General features: G+C 38.0%; 1 protein-coding gene across 1 annotated transcript; it reads right to left on the bottom strand.

Moving 5' to 3' along the window:
- Nucleotides 1–1393: 1393 nt before the first annotated feature.
- slc7a11 (solute carrier family 7 member 11) lies at nucleotides 1394–17278 on the bottom strand. Its single transcript, XM_082178225.1, has 12 exons — nucleotides 16842–17278; nucleotides 11540–11666; nucleotides 10897–11012; nucleotides 10652–10777; nucleotides 8741–8840; nucleotides 8619–8663; nucleotides 8383–8506; nucleotides 7651–7754; nucleotides 5874–5970; nucleotides 5320–5469; nucleotides 2859–3036; nucleotides 1394–2536 (listed from the first exon to the last, which is right to left on the bottom strand). Exons 1-12 carry the CDS (start codon nucleotides 17125–17127, stop codon nucleotides 2481–2483), a joined length of 1509 nt encoding a protein of 502 aa, XP_082034351.1. The 5' UTR covers nucleotides 17128–17278; the 3' UTR covers nucleotides 1394–2480.
- Nucleotides 17279–18145: the final 867 nt, after the last annotated feature.

An 18145-nucleotide genomic window follows, 5' to 3' on the forward strand; every position in this document is an offset into this window, starting at 1 on the left:
TAAAAAAATTGTCACCATAGTTTCAGTCCATGTATCTCTATATATTGTCCGGTCCAGATTTGTTTGATTCAGTACACACATTCCATCTCCACGTTCCATCATTCTGCACGTGTACTTGCTAAAAAAAATCCCTTCTGATTCCTTCAAATCATCCCATTCTGTCCCTTTTATTGATCTCATTGACCTTGCTCTCAGTTCCAGTGAAGATTGTAGGGTTCCCTGCTCTTAAAATCCCATAAAAAGTGTATCTTTTAATGTATAACTCTACTAACCGAGCTGTATACCTCCAACTTCAGACTGTGTGAATGAACTGGTTTGTGCAGATATGCGCCTCCTCGTTTTAATGGCATTATGCCCATCCCTGGAGCTGGCCTTCTCTTGACGTTGTACTGGGCATTTGCCCAACAATGGCAGGGATATGTTCACTCGAGCGTGTGTGTGTTAGTGTTTTGGGCCAGTGCCATGATCATGGCACTCGATCCTGGTTCACCAGCTTCAACTTATTCACAAAGTCATTTGAGCTTTGTTGCCTGCGATATGGGACCCCTTGTGCTGCCAACACACACACAAACACACAAACTGTTGCTGACTATAACACACAAGAACTTGCGTTGATACGATTTTGTGGGTGAAGTAATGTTTTCTTCCTCAGCCATCTCTGTTTTCTTTCTTACTATATTCTCATCTTCTTAGGACGGCTCTGTAAGGGGTTGAGGTATTAGAGGAGTAATGCAATCATTCTAGTGGAATGGATCAATCATTCTGCTCCTAGATCCCTTCCAATGCCAACAATCTACCCACACACAAACACTGTGTGTTGGGTTTTACATGTCTACTGTTATTTCATTGACTGGTCTCTTTCTACAACAGTATTCTGTGAAGTGAAACCTGTTCATTGATCAAAATCCTCACAGTGTGAAAAGAACACATTTTCTGCTTTCAACATTATATTTCCTGTCATGTCCAATCTACGGCCCACTATTCACCAATACGTTCTTACCACTGTCAGGTTATGTCAGGACACCGTAGGGTCTAGATTACCACTTTCTGAGTTTTTGAATGGGATTTGATTGTAATTCTTGCAGGGAAGAACTGCTCATGTTAAATTTTGACTTGCATAAGCTTAGTGAAGTGTAATCTATAATTAATCTATAATTGCAATGTCAATGTATTGAGCAGTTTTACACCTAAACTCTATTGCGAATATGCAGAATAAATTTTGCGCACACATACACATGGTGTTTGTGTATATATGTATATATATATATATGTATATATATATATATATATATATATATATATATATATATATATATATATATATATATATATATATATATATATATATATATCAACATCATCATGGAAACATTTTCTGAAAAAATAGCAGAGGTAAAGGGAAATAGATTTATTTAATGTGGTAGAATTGGTCATACAAAGTTTGCTCGTATAGCTTTACAAAAGTTGTTTCTACTGTAGCAGTCAGTGTAGTTTTACAAAATATGTGTACAAAAATATACCAGTCAATGTAGAATTATCTAAAACAGTCATAATAGTATAACATAATACTGATTTAATTGAACACAGACATAATCAAGTAGGCAGGTGTCACTAGGATATGTGTGTGATTTCAGTATTCAAACACAATGTTAATGTGCAAAATCATTACTGGCAATTCATTTGGGAATAAACTGATTATAAATACAATACAATTTCAAGCTGAATTGGGTATTTAAGTTGTCAAATGGTTAAAAGGCAATTCTGGAGCAATAATCAACATACATTAGTGCACTGTGGAGTTCTCCTGCATGGTATAATAAAACAGCACAATAGGCAATAAAAATACCAGATTATCCAGTGTAGCGTAATACAGAAATATCACTGTAGTGTATGTGATATGTCCTAAGAAACCTATTGGTCAGACAAGACTCTACAAGATAGCCATTATTCAGTGTTTACATGTACAGTCGTGTCAGAATAACAGAATTTCAAATGCCTCAGCCATTGAGGAGAGTGTAACATTATGTCCAAATCCCTGTCTGAGTCACCCCTCATGGAGTGGAATCACTTATGGCGTCTGTGACACTGACGTGTATAAAGATATAGCAGTGCAAATTGAATGTGTGGCCACGTTTCTAAAACACCACAGGTGATATGCATGGACTTTATGTCAGTCACGTTAGGTTCTTCACAGCATTAGAAGATGAATATGTTGAAATTACAGTGTTGCGTCTCTTTCTCAGGTCGACTGAGGCAGAGACATTTCAGAGATTGTTTTTGCTCATTTTTGGATGTACTGAAATAGGTCTCAACTGGCTTTGCTTCAGTTGATTTTATTATTTGGATTTAGTATTGTTTTCTCCCTTCTGTCAATCAGAACAGACTTTGGTCGTGACCCATCACCAGTTGAGAACTACAGTACTACAGATACTGTACAGACACAGCCATACACACATGCAAAGAGAAAAAAAGGATAAAGGTCAGTGCTCTGCAGGAACCACCTGTAGGATGATCTGTAGTGATCTGTTCATGGAGTCTGAAAAACACAAGGGAAACAAACATTAATAAGCCAACTTCACTAATTATTAGCATATGTTTTATGAAATGACCATATTCTAGATGAAATGATATGGAATTAATTTCCATATGTTCCATTGTTTGTGCATAATAAGGTTCTTTTTATTCATCTCCAGAAAATATACTTCCAAGAGTTTAACACCAGTCATATAATAAAAAATTTACATGGCAAAGTCATTATAATAATCATTCATGAGTAACTAGACAAAAAATTACTTTCAAGCAAAATCAGAAGTTTAACACTGTTGCCTTTTGCCATTTGCATTTATGAATCCTCTGACCTGACAATTTCTGGAACCATTTGGGTTTTCTTTCGGTGTAGATGAATATGTAGTATGCAGGGATGCCAGTGAGAGAGATGGCAAAGCCAATCCCAGTATTAATTGGATCCGAATATAGGGAAAAGAAGACCATGAAGAAACAGGTGAAGGAGAAAACAGCAGGGATTATAATAGGGACCTGTGAAAGAGAAAAATACAGAGATAACGAGATATTAAAAGTATGGTGTTCTATAGAGTTTGGAAAGAGCAATAAACTGCATGTGTTTTTCAGTTGAGACTGTCTGTACTGTATAAATGTAAGCCTGTTCCTCAAATCATATGACTTTAGAAGTCTAGGAATATAGTGAGTAGGCCACTTTCATAATTTTGATGGTGCTTTTGTTCCCTTTTTGAAGAATACACCTGTTTATTTTGACCTGTACAGATAGTGTTTTGCAGAAGACAATCAAATGGGTTTGCAGCGTCTTGAGTGTGAATTTTAATTTCCTTCAAAGTGCCCCTATTATGCTATTTTAAAGGTTTCTAATTTAGTTACAACAGGTAGGAGAAACACTTTCATTTTCTCATTATATACATTGTACATCACCACATTTTTCAATGATTCTCAAATGACTTGTCGGATAAATCAGTCTCTCTAAATCCCTCCTTTCCGTGAGCATGCTCTGCTCTGATTGGCCAGATGGCCCAGTCTGATGTGATTGGTCTACCGCTTACAGCGCTTGTCAGAAGCTTGACAGTCAGTCTGCATTAACAGAGACAGTTGTAGGTAATAGTTGCCCCACAGCTATTTTGTAGAACTACTTCAGTAAGACAGTAATAACATGAGTTAGCCAGTTAGTCGGAAACTTACACAATATAAAATATACAACACAAAGTTACGTATTTTAAACACCCGGTAGAAAATATATACATCGATAATTATTTATACTTGCAGGTTGTGATTCTGAGGAGCCAGCTGATCCAATAAACTGGGTACCTACCCATCTTTCCAGAGCAAGTGTTTTACGAAGCCCGCGTTGAACGAGATTTGAGTAGCCGTCGTCAGTAAAATGTCATGTTTGAGGGCGGGACAAGTTGTTCGCAAGCGGACAACGTACAACATAGGCGGGCATTATGCAAATGTCTTTTCTAGTGACGTAGAACCGGAACGCAGTGGGATTCGATTTACAGACGACTCGTTTAGATGGTTCTGAGTCGATTCTTTCTTTTGGGAGACAATATATTTATTGTGCACTTTCGACTTTAGAAGTTTGCAGAACGTTTAAATTCACAAACAGCTAGGCTATATTACACACTGCATGAAAGGAATATTCGAAAAACCATAATAGGGACACTTTAAACAACATGTTTTGACAGAGATATCTGTAAAATCTTCAGTTTCCTATCTAAAAGGATCCATGGCCATAACATGAATTTAAATTTCATGTTTATACCCAACCCAACCTGTTCTAGTTTGTTTAGCTATACTTTTTCATCACAATAAATTTAAATACTTATATAAGACATAAAAGAGAGCGGTTCCTCATGGATCAAAACATTTCTTGATTTTGATATGATTTTGTTCATGGTTATTTCACAATATATTCGACTGTTAGTAACTACCAGTTACTGAAAAGGCCCCCTGAAGCAATTTAAGATTAAGTGGACAGCATAACAAAGTGACAGAGTACAACCAGAGAATGTCTAATATGGCGAGAAGTTTCACTCTCACTACACTTCCGGCTTCTGAACTGGTTGCAGTTCCACTCTGATTCCATATGAGGGCGCTCACAGGACGAGTGCAGAATGAATGGAGGTCAATGGCGGTATACCCCTCAAAATCCACTTTTCTCAGGATATAATTTTTTGTCTAGTAATTTGAATGTTGTATTCGAAAGGAGATGCAAAGAAATTACACATTGCTGGGTGTTAGATTTTTTAGAGTCACTTATTTGATTTAAAAAAGTCTTTCAAAATGTCAATGACGTCAGAATGCTGACGTCATTAGCAGAATGCTAGCGTGTTATGGGCAACAACAACTCAACCTGTAAGAAATCAAAACGACATAAGTACTCGTTCATTCAACTTTCGACCTAAAACCCATGTTGAACTTGCAAAATCTACAATCACATCTGAGATTTCTCAACGGCAATCGGGTGAAAGAGACAAATTTAGCCGTCTAGCCCCATTGACTCCCATTCATTTTGCACTCTTGGCGAGCGCCCCCAGTGGAACTCTGGTGGTACTACAACCAAAATTCGGTACAATAGGGCTTAATAGGGAGTGGACAGGCTCTCCGTAGACGGGCTCTGGTACAACTGAGATTTCAATAGCTTTCCAACTCTTGCCTCACCTCTGCTAACCTACACCTTAGAATTAAATCTACCGTATTTTCATAACCGCTAGATATTTAACTAATAATTTGCATTAGAGATGCGTTAGACATAAGGTAACAGGCTGTCAGAACAAAAAAAAGGGTCACCTTAAAAGGTCGTGGCATATCAGGGCGTGTGAATCGCATGTAGATGAGGCCGACCACTGCCACCCCGATAAAGAACCAGCGTAGGAAGCTCATGAAGTTCAGCAGGCTGTAGATGTCCCCTAGGAAGAGGATCAGTAGTGTGATCGGATACTGAAAGAAAGACGAGCACTTTTAGAAAGGCGTGCAGGCATGAAAATTACTGATATAGTAAATTAAAAGTTATGTGTTATATAATTTATGCAAGATAATGTTTATGCATATGTCAGTTAGTAAGTTACTATGTTTTTAATAATATTAATAGTACTTTTGAATATTTTATACAGTGTAAATATATATACATTTTTTTATTTCTTTATTTTTTTTAAACATTTTGTATTTTTTATTAGTATATTTATTTTATTTAAATTTTTTCCTTTTAGGAACAAAGTCAGTTTCATAAGTAATATGTTTTTATTTTGAAGCTTTCAAAATAGCTGCAAACGGTTTTGTTCAGCTGAACAGGAGTATCAGTACAGGTGACCGTTGAGTGGGACATGTGTGTGTCTATGACTCACCAGGACAATCACAGCAGGTAATGGCGTGTGTCGGCGTATGTGAATCATAGAGAGAACTTCAGGAAGCTGACCTTCTCGAGAGGCGACATAGAACATTCTGTGGAAGAGAAACAAAATGTAAAAAGTTTAAAACATCCACTGTAGAAATAAGAACCAAGACATACAATCGATGTTCTGAAACTTTGGATTTGAAAGGATTTGAAACTAAAGACTAAAAATGTGTCAAAGCCTAAAACAATTAACTGTGTGACCAACAATTGTTGGGTCATTTGAAAAATAATATAAAATTCAAATACTTGGTGTAATTTTCAACACCCTCTCATGGCAATTCTTAAAGGGTTAGTTCACCCAAAAATGAAAATTCTGTCATTAATTACTCACCCTCATGTTGTTCCAAACCCACAAGACCTTTTTTCATCTTCGGAACACAAATTAAGATATTTTTGGTGGAGTCAGAGAGCTTTCAGTCCCTCCATTGAGAGCAACGCAATTTACACATTCAAGGTCCAAAACGGTAGGAAAGACATCATTAAAGTAATCCATGTGACTCCAGTGGTTTAACCTCAATTTTATGAAGCTACGCAAGTGCTTTGTTTGGGCAAAAAAAACACATAATTTACCCCTATATTTACCATAGACAGTAAAAGAAATGGACACAGCGACCCCATTGGATTCAACGGAGAAAAGTGAAGTCAATTAGAAGCACTCACTTCTTGATGGCTGACTGTACTGCGCAGACTCAAACTAAGCTTGACGACGTAGATGTGACAAGAGAAATCTGAATCATTCCCTTCCGAAACTTGCAGAGACGGAGATTGTGAGTAGGAGGTGTCCATGAGCTAGGAGCAGGAGCAACTTTTGCTAAGTATTCTGATGAATTATTTTGTCATTTTGCCTCCACGTCCCCCCGATTGCCCTCAAGCTTCTCCTCCTTTCCATACGGTAATTTCTCTACTCTGCAACAGAGAGTCGCGTGGTTATGACGCAATCGTTAGCCTATTTTTTACAAAAACTGCTTCTACAGGGCCATAACGTAAGAAACAAGGTAATGGAGCCTTTTATACATTTTTGTGTTTCTTTAGAAATAAATAATGGACAAATGGAGTCTTTAAACGCCTCAGATGTAAAGTTATTCGCTGTCAAAGTGACGCCAAAATGAATGGGAGTCAATGAAATGCTAACAGCAGGTGGGGGTCTGCTAATCAATGCCGGCGCCCAGGGAAGCTTCATTTTTTTTCTGAAAGATTACCCCCCTGATATTTAAAAATAATATTATCCAAAGCACGTCAACTTTCGGTCTTGAGTCCACACAACACGCATGCGTTGTGGTGCTGCCCCTACTGGATTGCAGGTCAATATTTTTGTAAAGAAAGCGGTAAATATTTTTTTTTTGTGCAAACAAAGAACTCACGTCGCTTCATAAAATTGAGGTTATAAACCATTGAAGAATGTGTAAATTGTGTTGCTCCCAATGGAGGGACAGAAAGCTCTCCGATTTCATCAAAAATATCTTCATTTGTATTCCAAAGATTAATGAATGTCTTGCGGGTTTGAAATGACATAAGGGTGAGTAATTAATGACAGAATATTCATTTTTGGGTGAACTAACCCTTGAAGTATTTTACATTTTGGTAAATTGGTGGCTAATTGGTATGAATTTGTGTCATATTCCTAAATTAATTAAGCTTGTTTCCTAGTGTTTTTATAACCTTTATCGCTCTATGTTTGACCCTTGTAAAAATCAGGTAATCTGAGGACTCAAAACTGAGATGCACACCTTGAGATGGCAAATAGGCTTCCATTCATGGACCCAAAGCAAGACAGAGCTACAAAAACGGGAACTGCAACTGAGAAGTCTCCCATCAGCTTCTCCGCAAAAGTCTGTTGGGGAGGGCAGATAGATGAATAGAGAGGGAAGAGATGAAAAGTGGATGGAAGTGAGAAATATGAACTAATTTTGTGAAACAAATAGGAAAACAACATTGATCTTCAATTTTTAGACTTGTCTGTGTTTATGAAAAATCAGTGAAGTAAAAAGGCTTTATATTTTCCATAAGAGTGAGCTTGTAGAGGGACACGCAAAGTGAAACAGGCTCTAAATGAATGCATTACAGACGTCTAATGAGATGAGAAAGCTTTTAGAGTATTTCAGAGCCTAGCAGGAGATCTCTGCGCACGTATTCTGTTGCTGTCAGTTATTTGTGAGAGATATATGATTACTCCAGCTGAGAAACAGACAGGCATTTAGAGCCACTGGCTTTATGTAATCATATTTACTTTGGGGAGGAGGAAGGTGTTGACTATTACAGGCACTACTGCAAATTGCTTAAACTCGTTTATAAAACTAGTATCCTTTTCTTTCTGGCTCTCTTTCTTAAATGTTCCAGTTACTGCTGCTATTAAAAACCGATAGGATCCTGGATTGTGTAAATTGAATTTGTTGAATTTAATTGGAATTTGTTAATAAATTAAGAAGTTTTGAGGTAGAAGCAGACAGGGAGTGACCCACCACAGCTACGGCATTGGAGGCTAACAGCTCTTCTGCTGACATCACGGTGTAATATGCCACGTTTATCAGTGTGTAACAGATCATTACTATCACCATGGAGATGCAGATGGCAAGAGGCACTGTCCTGGGGAATGGAAATTAACACCTAAGTCATCAATGCCATTTGGTTTGCCATGCTAGAAACAGCTGAATTAAACATCACACCATACAGAAATCATATTTGTTATAACACTAACCTCTCAGGATTCTCCACCTCCTCAGTCACAAAATTCAAGTAAAACCTGTAAGAGGCCAAAAATGTATTCAAACACTGTATGCGGCATTATTGGATTTGTGTGGAATGAAAAGGTGGACTCACCAGCCGGCATAGGCGTACATTCCTGAGTAGAAGGCCAGAGGAAGTCCTGATAAGTCTACTGTGTTGACCTTAAATGCATTCTCAAAGTTTTTGGTCTCCCCTGCAGATGTAAACCAGTGGTAAATGATTAGCATTGTGATAAGCTTAGACAGCCTGATGTTCTCTGTAATTTTAGTTTTCCCTTAGCCAGACCTATTTCTGTTGAGGGACCTTCATCTTTATTATTAATCAAAATGAATGGTTGTCAGTGGTAGATTTAGGCATGGGCAACATGGGCTACTGTCCATGGCGGCATATTGGCGGGGGCAGCACACAAAAAAAGGAATGCATGATCAGGGTCTTACCACGCATTTGCACATCATGTCAATGATATGATGTCACCGTGTGGAACAATTAACCTGGTCAGGACTCGGACTGTGCACATGGAGAAGTAGGCTACTTTCACTCAAGTAAGTAGGAGCAAGGTTTGTTTATGTCTCCTCAGGGCTTCCAGTGGGGAAACCTGAGGTGACATCAGTAGGAAGAGCTGGGCTGTTTAAGTAAAAAAAAATTATGAGATTCCCTCGCTAAATTCCCTCTGTCTCGTTCACTCGGATGTACGTCATTGCTTACGTTGCACGATTGCCCACTACAGGTGGAACCCTTGAACTATTTTGAAATGGAACCCCTTAAGACCTTGATCACTTGGAATATAGCTGCTATGGAGGTGATTTATTATTTTAATTATTCTTTCCTTATGAATTTGTTTTATGCACCATTTAGGTCTGTATGTATGCTTGGGCTGTAAAAAACAAACAAAAAAAACAATTAAATATAAAATAAAATAAAATACACAAACAAAAATGACAATACAATAAACTATAACTGTGTTAAAAAAAACAGTCAGCTTAAGGTAGCTACAACAAGTATTAAATGCGGTTAAACGTCAAAATAATGCCAATATCATTCCCTTGAGTTGTGTGGGGTGAGGGTAAATTAAGCTCGATCTGCTGTGACGTCACACTCATGGTGGATTGTGGTCTATGGATCTGCCAGAAGTGAACATCTTGGGTGCTTCTCATTTGTAATTTGTGCTTCCTCATTTCCTTTCCTCGCTTCCTTTCCTCACCACTCAGCTCCACCCCCCTTTAAGCCAGGGACACACCAAGCCGACTGTCGGCCGCCGGGCCGTTTTTGAACGACATCTGACTTAGTTTTTCCAGTATGCTCCGCACCGTTGGCTCTAGTCGGATGCTGTCGGGCTGTTGTTTGGCTTAATTTTTTTAAATAATAAAAATGCAAGATGCCCTGTTGAAATATGTGAGATGTATGGTTTATATAAACTGCAACAGATGTGAGGGGAAGAAAGTATCACCTGTGTCTCATTATATTGTTTAGTTCACCTCATCATTCCCTGCAAAGTCTTGTTCGTTATCCCACTGCATTTCTGAGCGTTTCCTTTGTTGTCATTGTTCCTGGTTCTTGATCTCTGCCCGTGTCCTGGTTTTCCCGTTCCTGCCTCACCCTCTGGATTTGTCTGTTTGTTTGGATTGCCTGCCTGTGTATGACCTTTGCCTGGATTCTGATTACGATTTTGATTTACTTTAATAAACTGCATTTGGATCCTCAACCTTCGTGTCTCAGAGCAGTTCATAACACTCAAGAACCATTTCTTATTATTATCAATGTTAAGCTGCTTAATATTTTAGTGGAAACTGGATTTTCTGATGAATATAAAGTTTAAAAGAACAGCATTTATTTGAAATAAATCTTTTGTAAAATTATAAACATCTTTACTGACACTTTTGATCACTTAAAAAAAACATATCAGCATCAATACATATATATATATATATATATATATATATATATTTGCATTTTGTGCATTTAACTCTTATTCAAGAAGCCAGAAGCATAATATAAACTAAATACCTTTGAAGAGTAGGTATAATCCTGGAACAATGATAATGGCGAATGCGAGCAGCTTGCTGAACGTGAGGAAGATCTGGATTCTGGCAGTCCAGCTTACACTCATGCTGTTTAGATACATTGCCATGGCTGCAATGAAAAAGAATATACATTATCTCAAAATTAATATGGCACACATAAACCAGTCCATAAAGATGGTATATACATACTGTAATCAAGCAGCCAAAATACTTAGCCAAAAAGCCTACTGAATCCGATTGCTGTGGCCAATTTAATGGCAGTCTCAGGAACTCCACATGGCATGAAGATGGGCTCTAAAATATAGCGGCCAAATGCCAGAGCGGTCACAGCAAAACCTGCAGGTCTTCAAGATGAGAAAATTAACTCTGAGCACTCAGTGTACTGTACTGGACATCATGTAATCTCTCGTAAAACACTGTTCCAAAGTTAGGTAGAGCAATCTATGTGATAAATCATGATTGTAATAGAACCTCTTTTCGTGCATTTTTCTCTTATAATCAGTGAACCAGTTCACTTGTACATGAACATGTTTTGTGCTCTCCTTCACGTGAAGCTTGTTTGCTTTCAAACTACGTCTACAGATGTTACTCTTGGCGGTGTTATGATTGTTACATATGAACCTGGACTGAATCCAGCCCTTGATCCTTTGCATGAGAGCCTCCACAATGGCTTGTTCATTGTCATAAGGCACTTTATCTCTGGTTTTTATTCCATGCCTACTGGAGCCCAGCAGTAATATTGAGAGAGAACCTTCATCGGGCAGAGTTTGCTTGTGTTTATCTGAGGCGTTTACGGGATTTTGTTTGTTTATTCTGGCAGTGCCCCAGAGACCTGTCAATGAAGACAGAAGATGAATAAGGATTTACTGACCTTATGGCAATCATGTCAGCCCACAATCGCACAAAAGCCACTTGCGGACCAAATGCCTCCATAATGTACGTGTAATGGCCACCAGACTTTTTAATACAGGTACCCAGCTCAGCATATGATAGAGCACCTGAAAAGGACAAAAAGGAAGAGCTAGGCAAATAACTTTATACTTTAGCAAAATTAGGTAACAGTAGCTGGACAAAGGCAAGTCGTGGAGAGCGAGTGCCATAACTATTCAGAAAGGTGGCACGATTTACACAACACCTGCAAAGCAACCCTAATGGCACATGGTTAAGTCAGTTCATTAAGACCATCTGTTCTCTCTCAGGGAGTGCAGTTACACAACACAAGCTCTTTATAGTTCTGTGCATTTTAACATTTTAATGAATACTCTGTTCAAATCAAAGCCCTTCCTCACTCGCAGCCCTTGACTTGTGAGCTTCAAGTAAATGTAAAGAGAGCTCTAAAATACAAGGCCCACCAGGAGAGATCAGAATGTAGATTTCAACTGAGAGAAATTGTGGATGAATGGACTGTTTTTTTTGTGTGTGTATTTTTTTTAATGGGCAGCTCAGCTTTTATTCAAAGCATGTGGGCTGCAGCACACAAAAGAAAGCTGACAAGTGTGAAATGACTCCTGGCATACACATGAATAAACAAACTGTCAAACAATGCTCTTCTTATACATAAACTAATTCTTCTTCGACACATACATAAAGCCATCAACCTCCATGGTGTCAGACCGCGCTCTCCTCACCATCAAAGTGCGGCGTAAGACAATATCAGCCTCTATTGTGCACGGACACACACATTAGGCATTAGAGGGGCCCTCTGATCAGGTTCTTCACGCATAGCCTGAAATTCTTGCTTGCCGAATATCAGTAAAACCTGAACTTCTTTTAAATGTAATGAATTACTGTTCAAAATAGTGTTTGTATCGGAACTTATAGTGGAGTTCAAGAAACATTTGGGTTCTTGAGTTGATGACAAGCCAATTAGTTAAATCATGAAAGTATGTAATAAATAAATCAAAATGATTTTAAAATAAAAACCATCAAAATTTAATTATAGCAGCTCTAGAATAAAGTTATTGTCCAGCTAAAGTTAGTTTTGATTGATTCACTTCCGTCGCAACGATCACTAGTTATTGACATGGGGCCGCTAACACGACACCGTTTTAACAGAAAACTCTTAAGTTCTTTCTGCACAAAGTTTTAAAAATGCGAACCTGTGAGAACGCTGATGGCGTACACATGCATATTACGAGTTCAATCTATAGGGATGCGCGTTTGAATATATATGCGCAGGCGTGTAGTGTGCAGGTGTGTAGTCCTTCCCTACAAACCAACCCTCAACAAACTACTTGTCTGGCCTTAAAATGTATAATACCACGCGAACCAGATTTATCCCGACAACGGAGGGGAGGGAGGCCTTCACAGGGGAGAGACTAGTTGACACTTCAGGACTGCGTTGTCGTCGTGTCCAGGCGCAGGTCCTTCATCAGATCTGGATACGGCCTGGATACGGCAGACTGCGGTAAACCTCGGGATAAACAATATTAATATTAAAATATTAAAACTAATATTAGCGTAGACGCCATTCTTCTTATGATGTAACGAGTACATCAGGATTTATGGGAAGTGTTCCCGGTTCCGGCTGACCTAATCTATGCAGCCTAACATTGAATTATGAACTATAATGTGTTATGTGTATGCTTGGTCAAAGAGATGTGTTTTTAGTCTAGCTTTGAACTGACAGAGGGTGTCTGCTTCCCGTTGTCTACTTCCTGCGTTCATGACATCAAGGCTAGATTATTGTAATGCTCTTATGGGTGATAAGAGCATTACAATAATCTAGCCTTGATGTCATGAACGCATGAACTAATTGTTCTGCATTTGTCAATGAGAGCATATGACGTAATTTAGATATATTTTTTAAGATGGAAAAATGCGGTTTTACATATACTAGACGCGTGACTTTCAAATGAAAGATTGGTATCAAAGAGCACACCCAGGTTCCTAACCGACGACGAAGACTTAACAGAGCAGCCATCAAGTGTTAGACAGTATTCTAGGTTATTACGTGTCTAATAATTAGAATCTCTGTTTTTTTTTTCAGAATTAAGTAGTAGGAAATTACTAGTCATCCATTTTTTTATATCAGCTATGCATTCCGTTAATTTTGTGAATTGGTAAGTTTCGTCAGGGCATGAAGAAATATAGAGCTGAGTATCATCAGCATAACAGTGAAAACTAATTCCATGCTTCCTAATGATATCTCCCAAGGGTAGCATGTACAGAGTGAACAGCAACAGTCCTAGTACTGAGCCTTGTGGTACGCCATACTGAACTTGTGATCGACGAGACATCTCTTCATTTACTGCTACAAACTGATAACGGTCAGATAAGTATGATTTAAACCATGCTAATGCAATTCCACTAATACCAACATAATTTTCGAGTCTATTTAAAAGAATGTTGTGGCCAATAGTATCAAATGCAGCACTAAGATCGAGTAACACTAATAGCGAGATACAACCACTTTCGGATGATAAGAGCAAATAATTTGTAACTCTAATGAGAGCAGTCTCAGTACTATGGTATGGTCTAAATCCTGACTGAAAATCCTCGCAGATATAATTTCTTTCTAAAAAGGAACATAGTTGTGAGGATACCACCTTTTCTAGTATCTTTGACAGAAAAGGTAGATTCGAGATCGGCCTGTAATTGACTAATTCTGTACGATCAAGTTGCGTTTTTTTAACAAGCGGTTTAATCATAGCCAGCTTAAAAGTTTTTGGTACGTATCCTAATGACAAAGATGAATTAATGATATTAAGAAGAGGATCTATGACCTCTGGAAGTATCTCTTTCAGTAGCTTAGTCGGTATAGGTACAAAATTTTTATATTATTTCTGAGTTAGAGCTCTACTCTTAACCATTCGTTTCTGTAATTTGCCCTATATTTCATTACTCCTTTAACATTTAATACATGTCTATGTTAATAATATAATAAAATTCGATATGAATATCCCATGTTTCTGCCACAATACCATGTTTACAGTAGTGTTACTATTGTAAATCTATGGTAAATGTTTGTGAATTGAAAAGTATGCTAACTGGATTGTTTTCGCAATGTTTCTCTTGTTTTCAGTGTCAGTGTTGCTGAGAATGCACACACACACACAGCACTGTTAGCGCTGGTTTCATCTGGCTTTTAACTAGTGATATGTTTGTATCGGAGACATCTGCGCAAAATTCGAATGCTTCTCACTGGATCTCGCTGCGCTGTTTAGTGATTGCGTGTGAATTTTAAAGTGTGACCAAAAGATCAAATATTTTGTTTATCTGCATGTCAGTCATGTAACCATTAACCAACATCTGAGAACTGTGAACATGTACATGTGTTGTTAAAGTCATCCTGTATGTTAAACAAATCGTGTTCGTCCTGTTCGCCATCTCTGTCTGCCTTCTAAAGATCAGTATACATGCTTTGAACAACTTAGAACGTCAGTGGAGAAAGGCATATAAGTTCATCATAACATACATCATATACATAATTCACCCGCTATATTACTAAATGTACATGATTTTTCATATCAACAGAAAAATATACCGGGAGAACATGGCTTCTCTTTAGACGTCCCTGCTTCAGAGCGGTCATAGTTAATGATATGCTAAAGCCTGCCCGCACGTTGACGTGATTGGTTACAGGGTAGTTTCTGATGTAAGAAACGGCCATGATTTCAAACTGCATTTTTGAGACTTTCTTTTCTTTCTTTTTTTAGGAGAAAATACTCAGCAATGGTGTTGACTTATGTATTTGCACATGGTTTGTCTTAAAGCATATTAAAAACACCATATATACATATAGGCTAAACAACAACTTGATTTTCTTTTATTAAAAAAACTATTATTTAAAAAACTTTAAATTAATGAAATATTCACTTGAAATTTCAGGGGGTATTTCAAGTTAATATTTTAGGCCTAACAAAAAATGTTTGGAAATCCTTGTGTTAACAAATTGAACCTTATTGTAAAGTGTTAACAATATTTCATGATTAATTTAAAAATAGGCTATACGTTTTAGTTTGATGTAATATAATGCATATTCTAGTAGCTCACAGCTCATGATTCTGAGTAATGTTTTTTTGTTTTGTTTTTTATCTGACTCAGAGCTGCCTGACTTAGGCTATCTAAATAATGTTGCAATGTACACAATGAGCAACTTAAGCAAGAAAATGCTTTCCATGTGCTATTTGAATAAATGCAGCTTTATCCATAGTGCCAAATTTTCAAATAGGACACATTTTCAAATGTTATTACGATCATCCAGTTCTCCTTTTTAAACTAGCAGTACTCTTATAATAAAATAAATGTCAGTAAGCAGGTGTGAGAGTGCACAGACAACATGAACCTTAGTTCACCCAAAAAAATATAACTCTGCCATCATTTACAATGTTCACCCTCATGTCTTTAAAACCTGTGTGACTTTCTTTTTCTTGCTGTAGAATACAAAAGGAGAAGTTTAGCTGAATATTCAAGTCAAGACTTTAGTAAATACTGTCTTAAGTTTCACTCTGTTCTTCACACAAAGCTAACAAATGGTATCAGGAAACTTGCTTTTATGGTGCCTTTTTGTCATTTTGAACAGCCCCTTGTCCCAATCCACTTTCATTGTGTGGAAGAGAACAGGGTAACATTTTATTTTACAGTGTCCCTGTTACATATGTTACATGTACTTACCATAGTAACAATTATGCATAATTACAAGCAACTGACAAATCCTAAACCTACCCTAACCCCAAGTACATGTAGTTAATTAATGTTACTCAGTACTTAAATATATAATTACACTGCAACAATGACACCTTAAAAAGTGTAACCGAGAACAGCTGAAACCTGCTAAGTCATGAGAGTAAACTAAATGACAGAATTTTCATTTTGGAGTCATCAATCCTTTTAACAACACTCATTTCCTTTCAGTGAGTAAAGTGGTGTGTCATCATGAATGATTGTGACATCAGTGGTGCTGTTAGGTAAGCCACAATTGCAAAACCGCAAACAAACATTTAAGAAAGCGTCTGTACAGTTCCTCAAAATCTAATTAAAATCCAACTGTTGATTACATCAGGAACTAAGAACTAAGAAATCTGTGGGTGAGATATTTAGGTCATTTTGTTAAAACTGAATAATGTGTGTGGAAAAAGATAATGCGAATGTGAGCCCGTGTGTGAGAGCATATGCACATGTTAACACACTCATGTTTGCGTATGTTCAGCTATGTTATGTGTGACACTCACCGAAAAGAGAGAGAATCCCACAGGCAATCCACACCACCAGTGACATTCCCACACTGCCAGAGTTCTTCAGAACTCCCTTCGGAGAGATGAATATTCCCGCTCCAATGATCGTCCCAATGATGATAGAGATTCCTCGGAGCAGGGTCACCTTCTTCCCCAGTTCCACCTTCTCCTTGGGGGCTCCGGCATGGGGGACTCCATTTGATTCGAGAGGGTCTTTCTCTCCAAAATTACTTGGAGTTGGATCCCCGTTGGGATAGGGAACTGACACAGTCCTTCTGGGCATCTTGTTCACTCACTCACAAACACACACACATTGACTCTCTCACTCACAGTGTAGTGTGCCTCCCCTTGCCGGTAGCACATGAGAGGCCTGAGCAGAAGGTGTTCTCAAAGTAAAGCAAACTTCTGATACGCTGTGACAAGTCTAAACAAATGCAATGTAAAGTGGCCTCTCCCTCCTCTATTTATCTCTCTCATCAGCCTTTTTAGTGTCTCAAACACTCCCCTTTTCATTCATTTACTCTTTGTATTCCTTTGTTCATATTATCCTGTAATTTACTATGTGAGTAAAGAGGGTATTTCTTGTTGTGGTTAGTGTAGCCCAGATTCATGATGCTTTAGCAGTAGTATCCGATTCTCACATTTCCTCGTGTGACATGTAGATCATACAAAGGCATCTGGCGCTCACTTTAACCACTTGCTGTTTTCTCTAGTTCTTTCAAAGGCTCTTGTTTCACTGCACTTGTTATAGACGTGTTCTGATTAGCAAGTGAGCAGACTAATAGACTAATAACAAACTCCTATTTCTGGGATTGTGGACTGACTGTGATCTTTTTGTCATACTTAATGTTGGTAATGAAGCTGAATGTAGGACAAACCACATGTTACTGTATGTGTGTGTGTGAGAGAGAGAGAGAGAGAGAGAGAGAGAGAGAGAGAGAGAGAGAGAGAGAGAGAGAGAGAGAGAGAGAGAGAGAGAGAGAGAGAGAGAGAGAGAGAGAGAGAGAGAGAGAGAGAGAGAGAGAGAGAGAGAGAGAGAGAGAGAGAGAGAGAGAGAGAGAGAGAGAGAGAGAGAGAGAGAGAGAGAGAGAGAGAGAGAGAGAGAGAGAAAAAGGGGGTGGAGGTAAGTTTGTGTGTGTGTGTGCTTTCAGACAAAGCAATTTCAGTCAAGCCTGATACAGTGTTCTGTAAATAAGAATGAAGACGGTGCGAGGCTGATGTAACATTACATCAGATCAGCCTTGACACTCAATAGATTCAGTGTTGTGAATCCATCAACTTATGATCTCACTTTTTCAATC

Source organism: Leuciscus leuciscus, assembly GCF_965113295.1.
Source record: "Leuciscus leuciscus genome assembly, chromosome: 8".
Taxonomy (NCBI): Eukaryota; Metazoa; Chordata; class Actinopteri; order Cypriniformes; family Leuciscidae; genus Leuciscus; species Leuciscus leuciscus.

Excerpts from the sequence above, each read along its gene's own strand:
- slc7a11 (XM_082178225.1), bottom strand. The coding sequence starts at position 17,127 with ATGCCCAGAAGGACTGTGTCAGTTCCCTATCCCAACGGGGATCCAACT. Across the intron at positions 3,037-5,319 it reads ATATGCCACGACCTTTTAAG|GTCCCTATTATAATCCCTGC; the intron begins GTGACCCTTTTT and ends TCTCTTTCACAG. Across the intron at positions 2,537-2,858 it reads ATGGTTCCAGAAATTGTCAG|ACTCCATGAACAGATCACTA; the intron begins GTCAGAGGATTC and ends TGTGTTTTTCAG.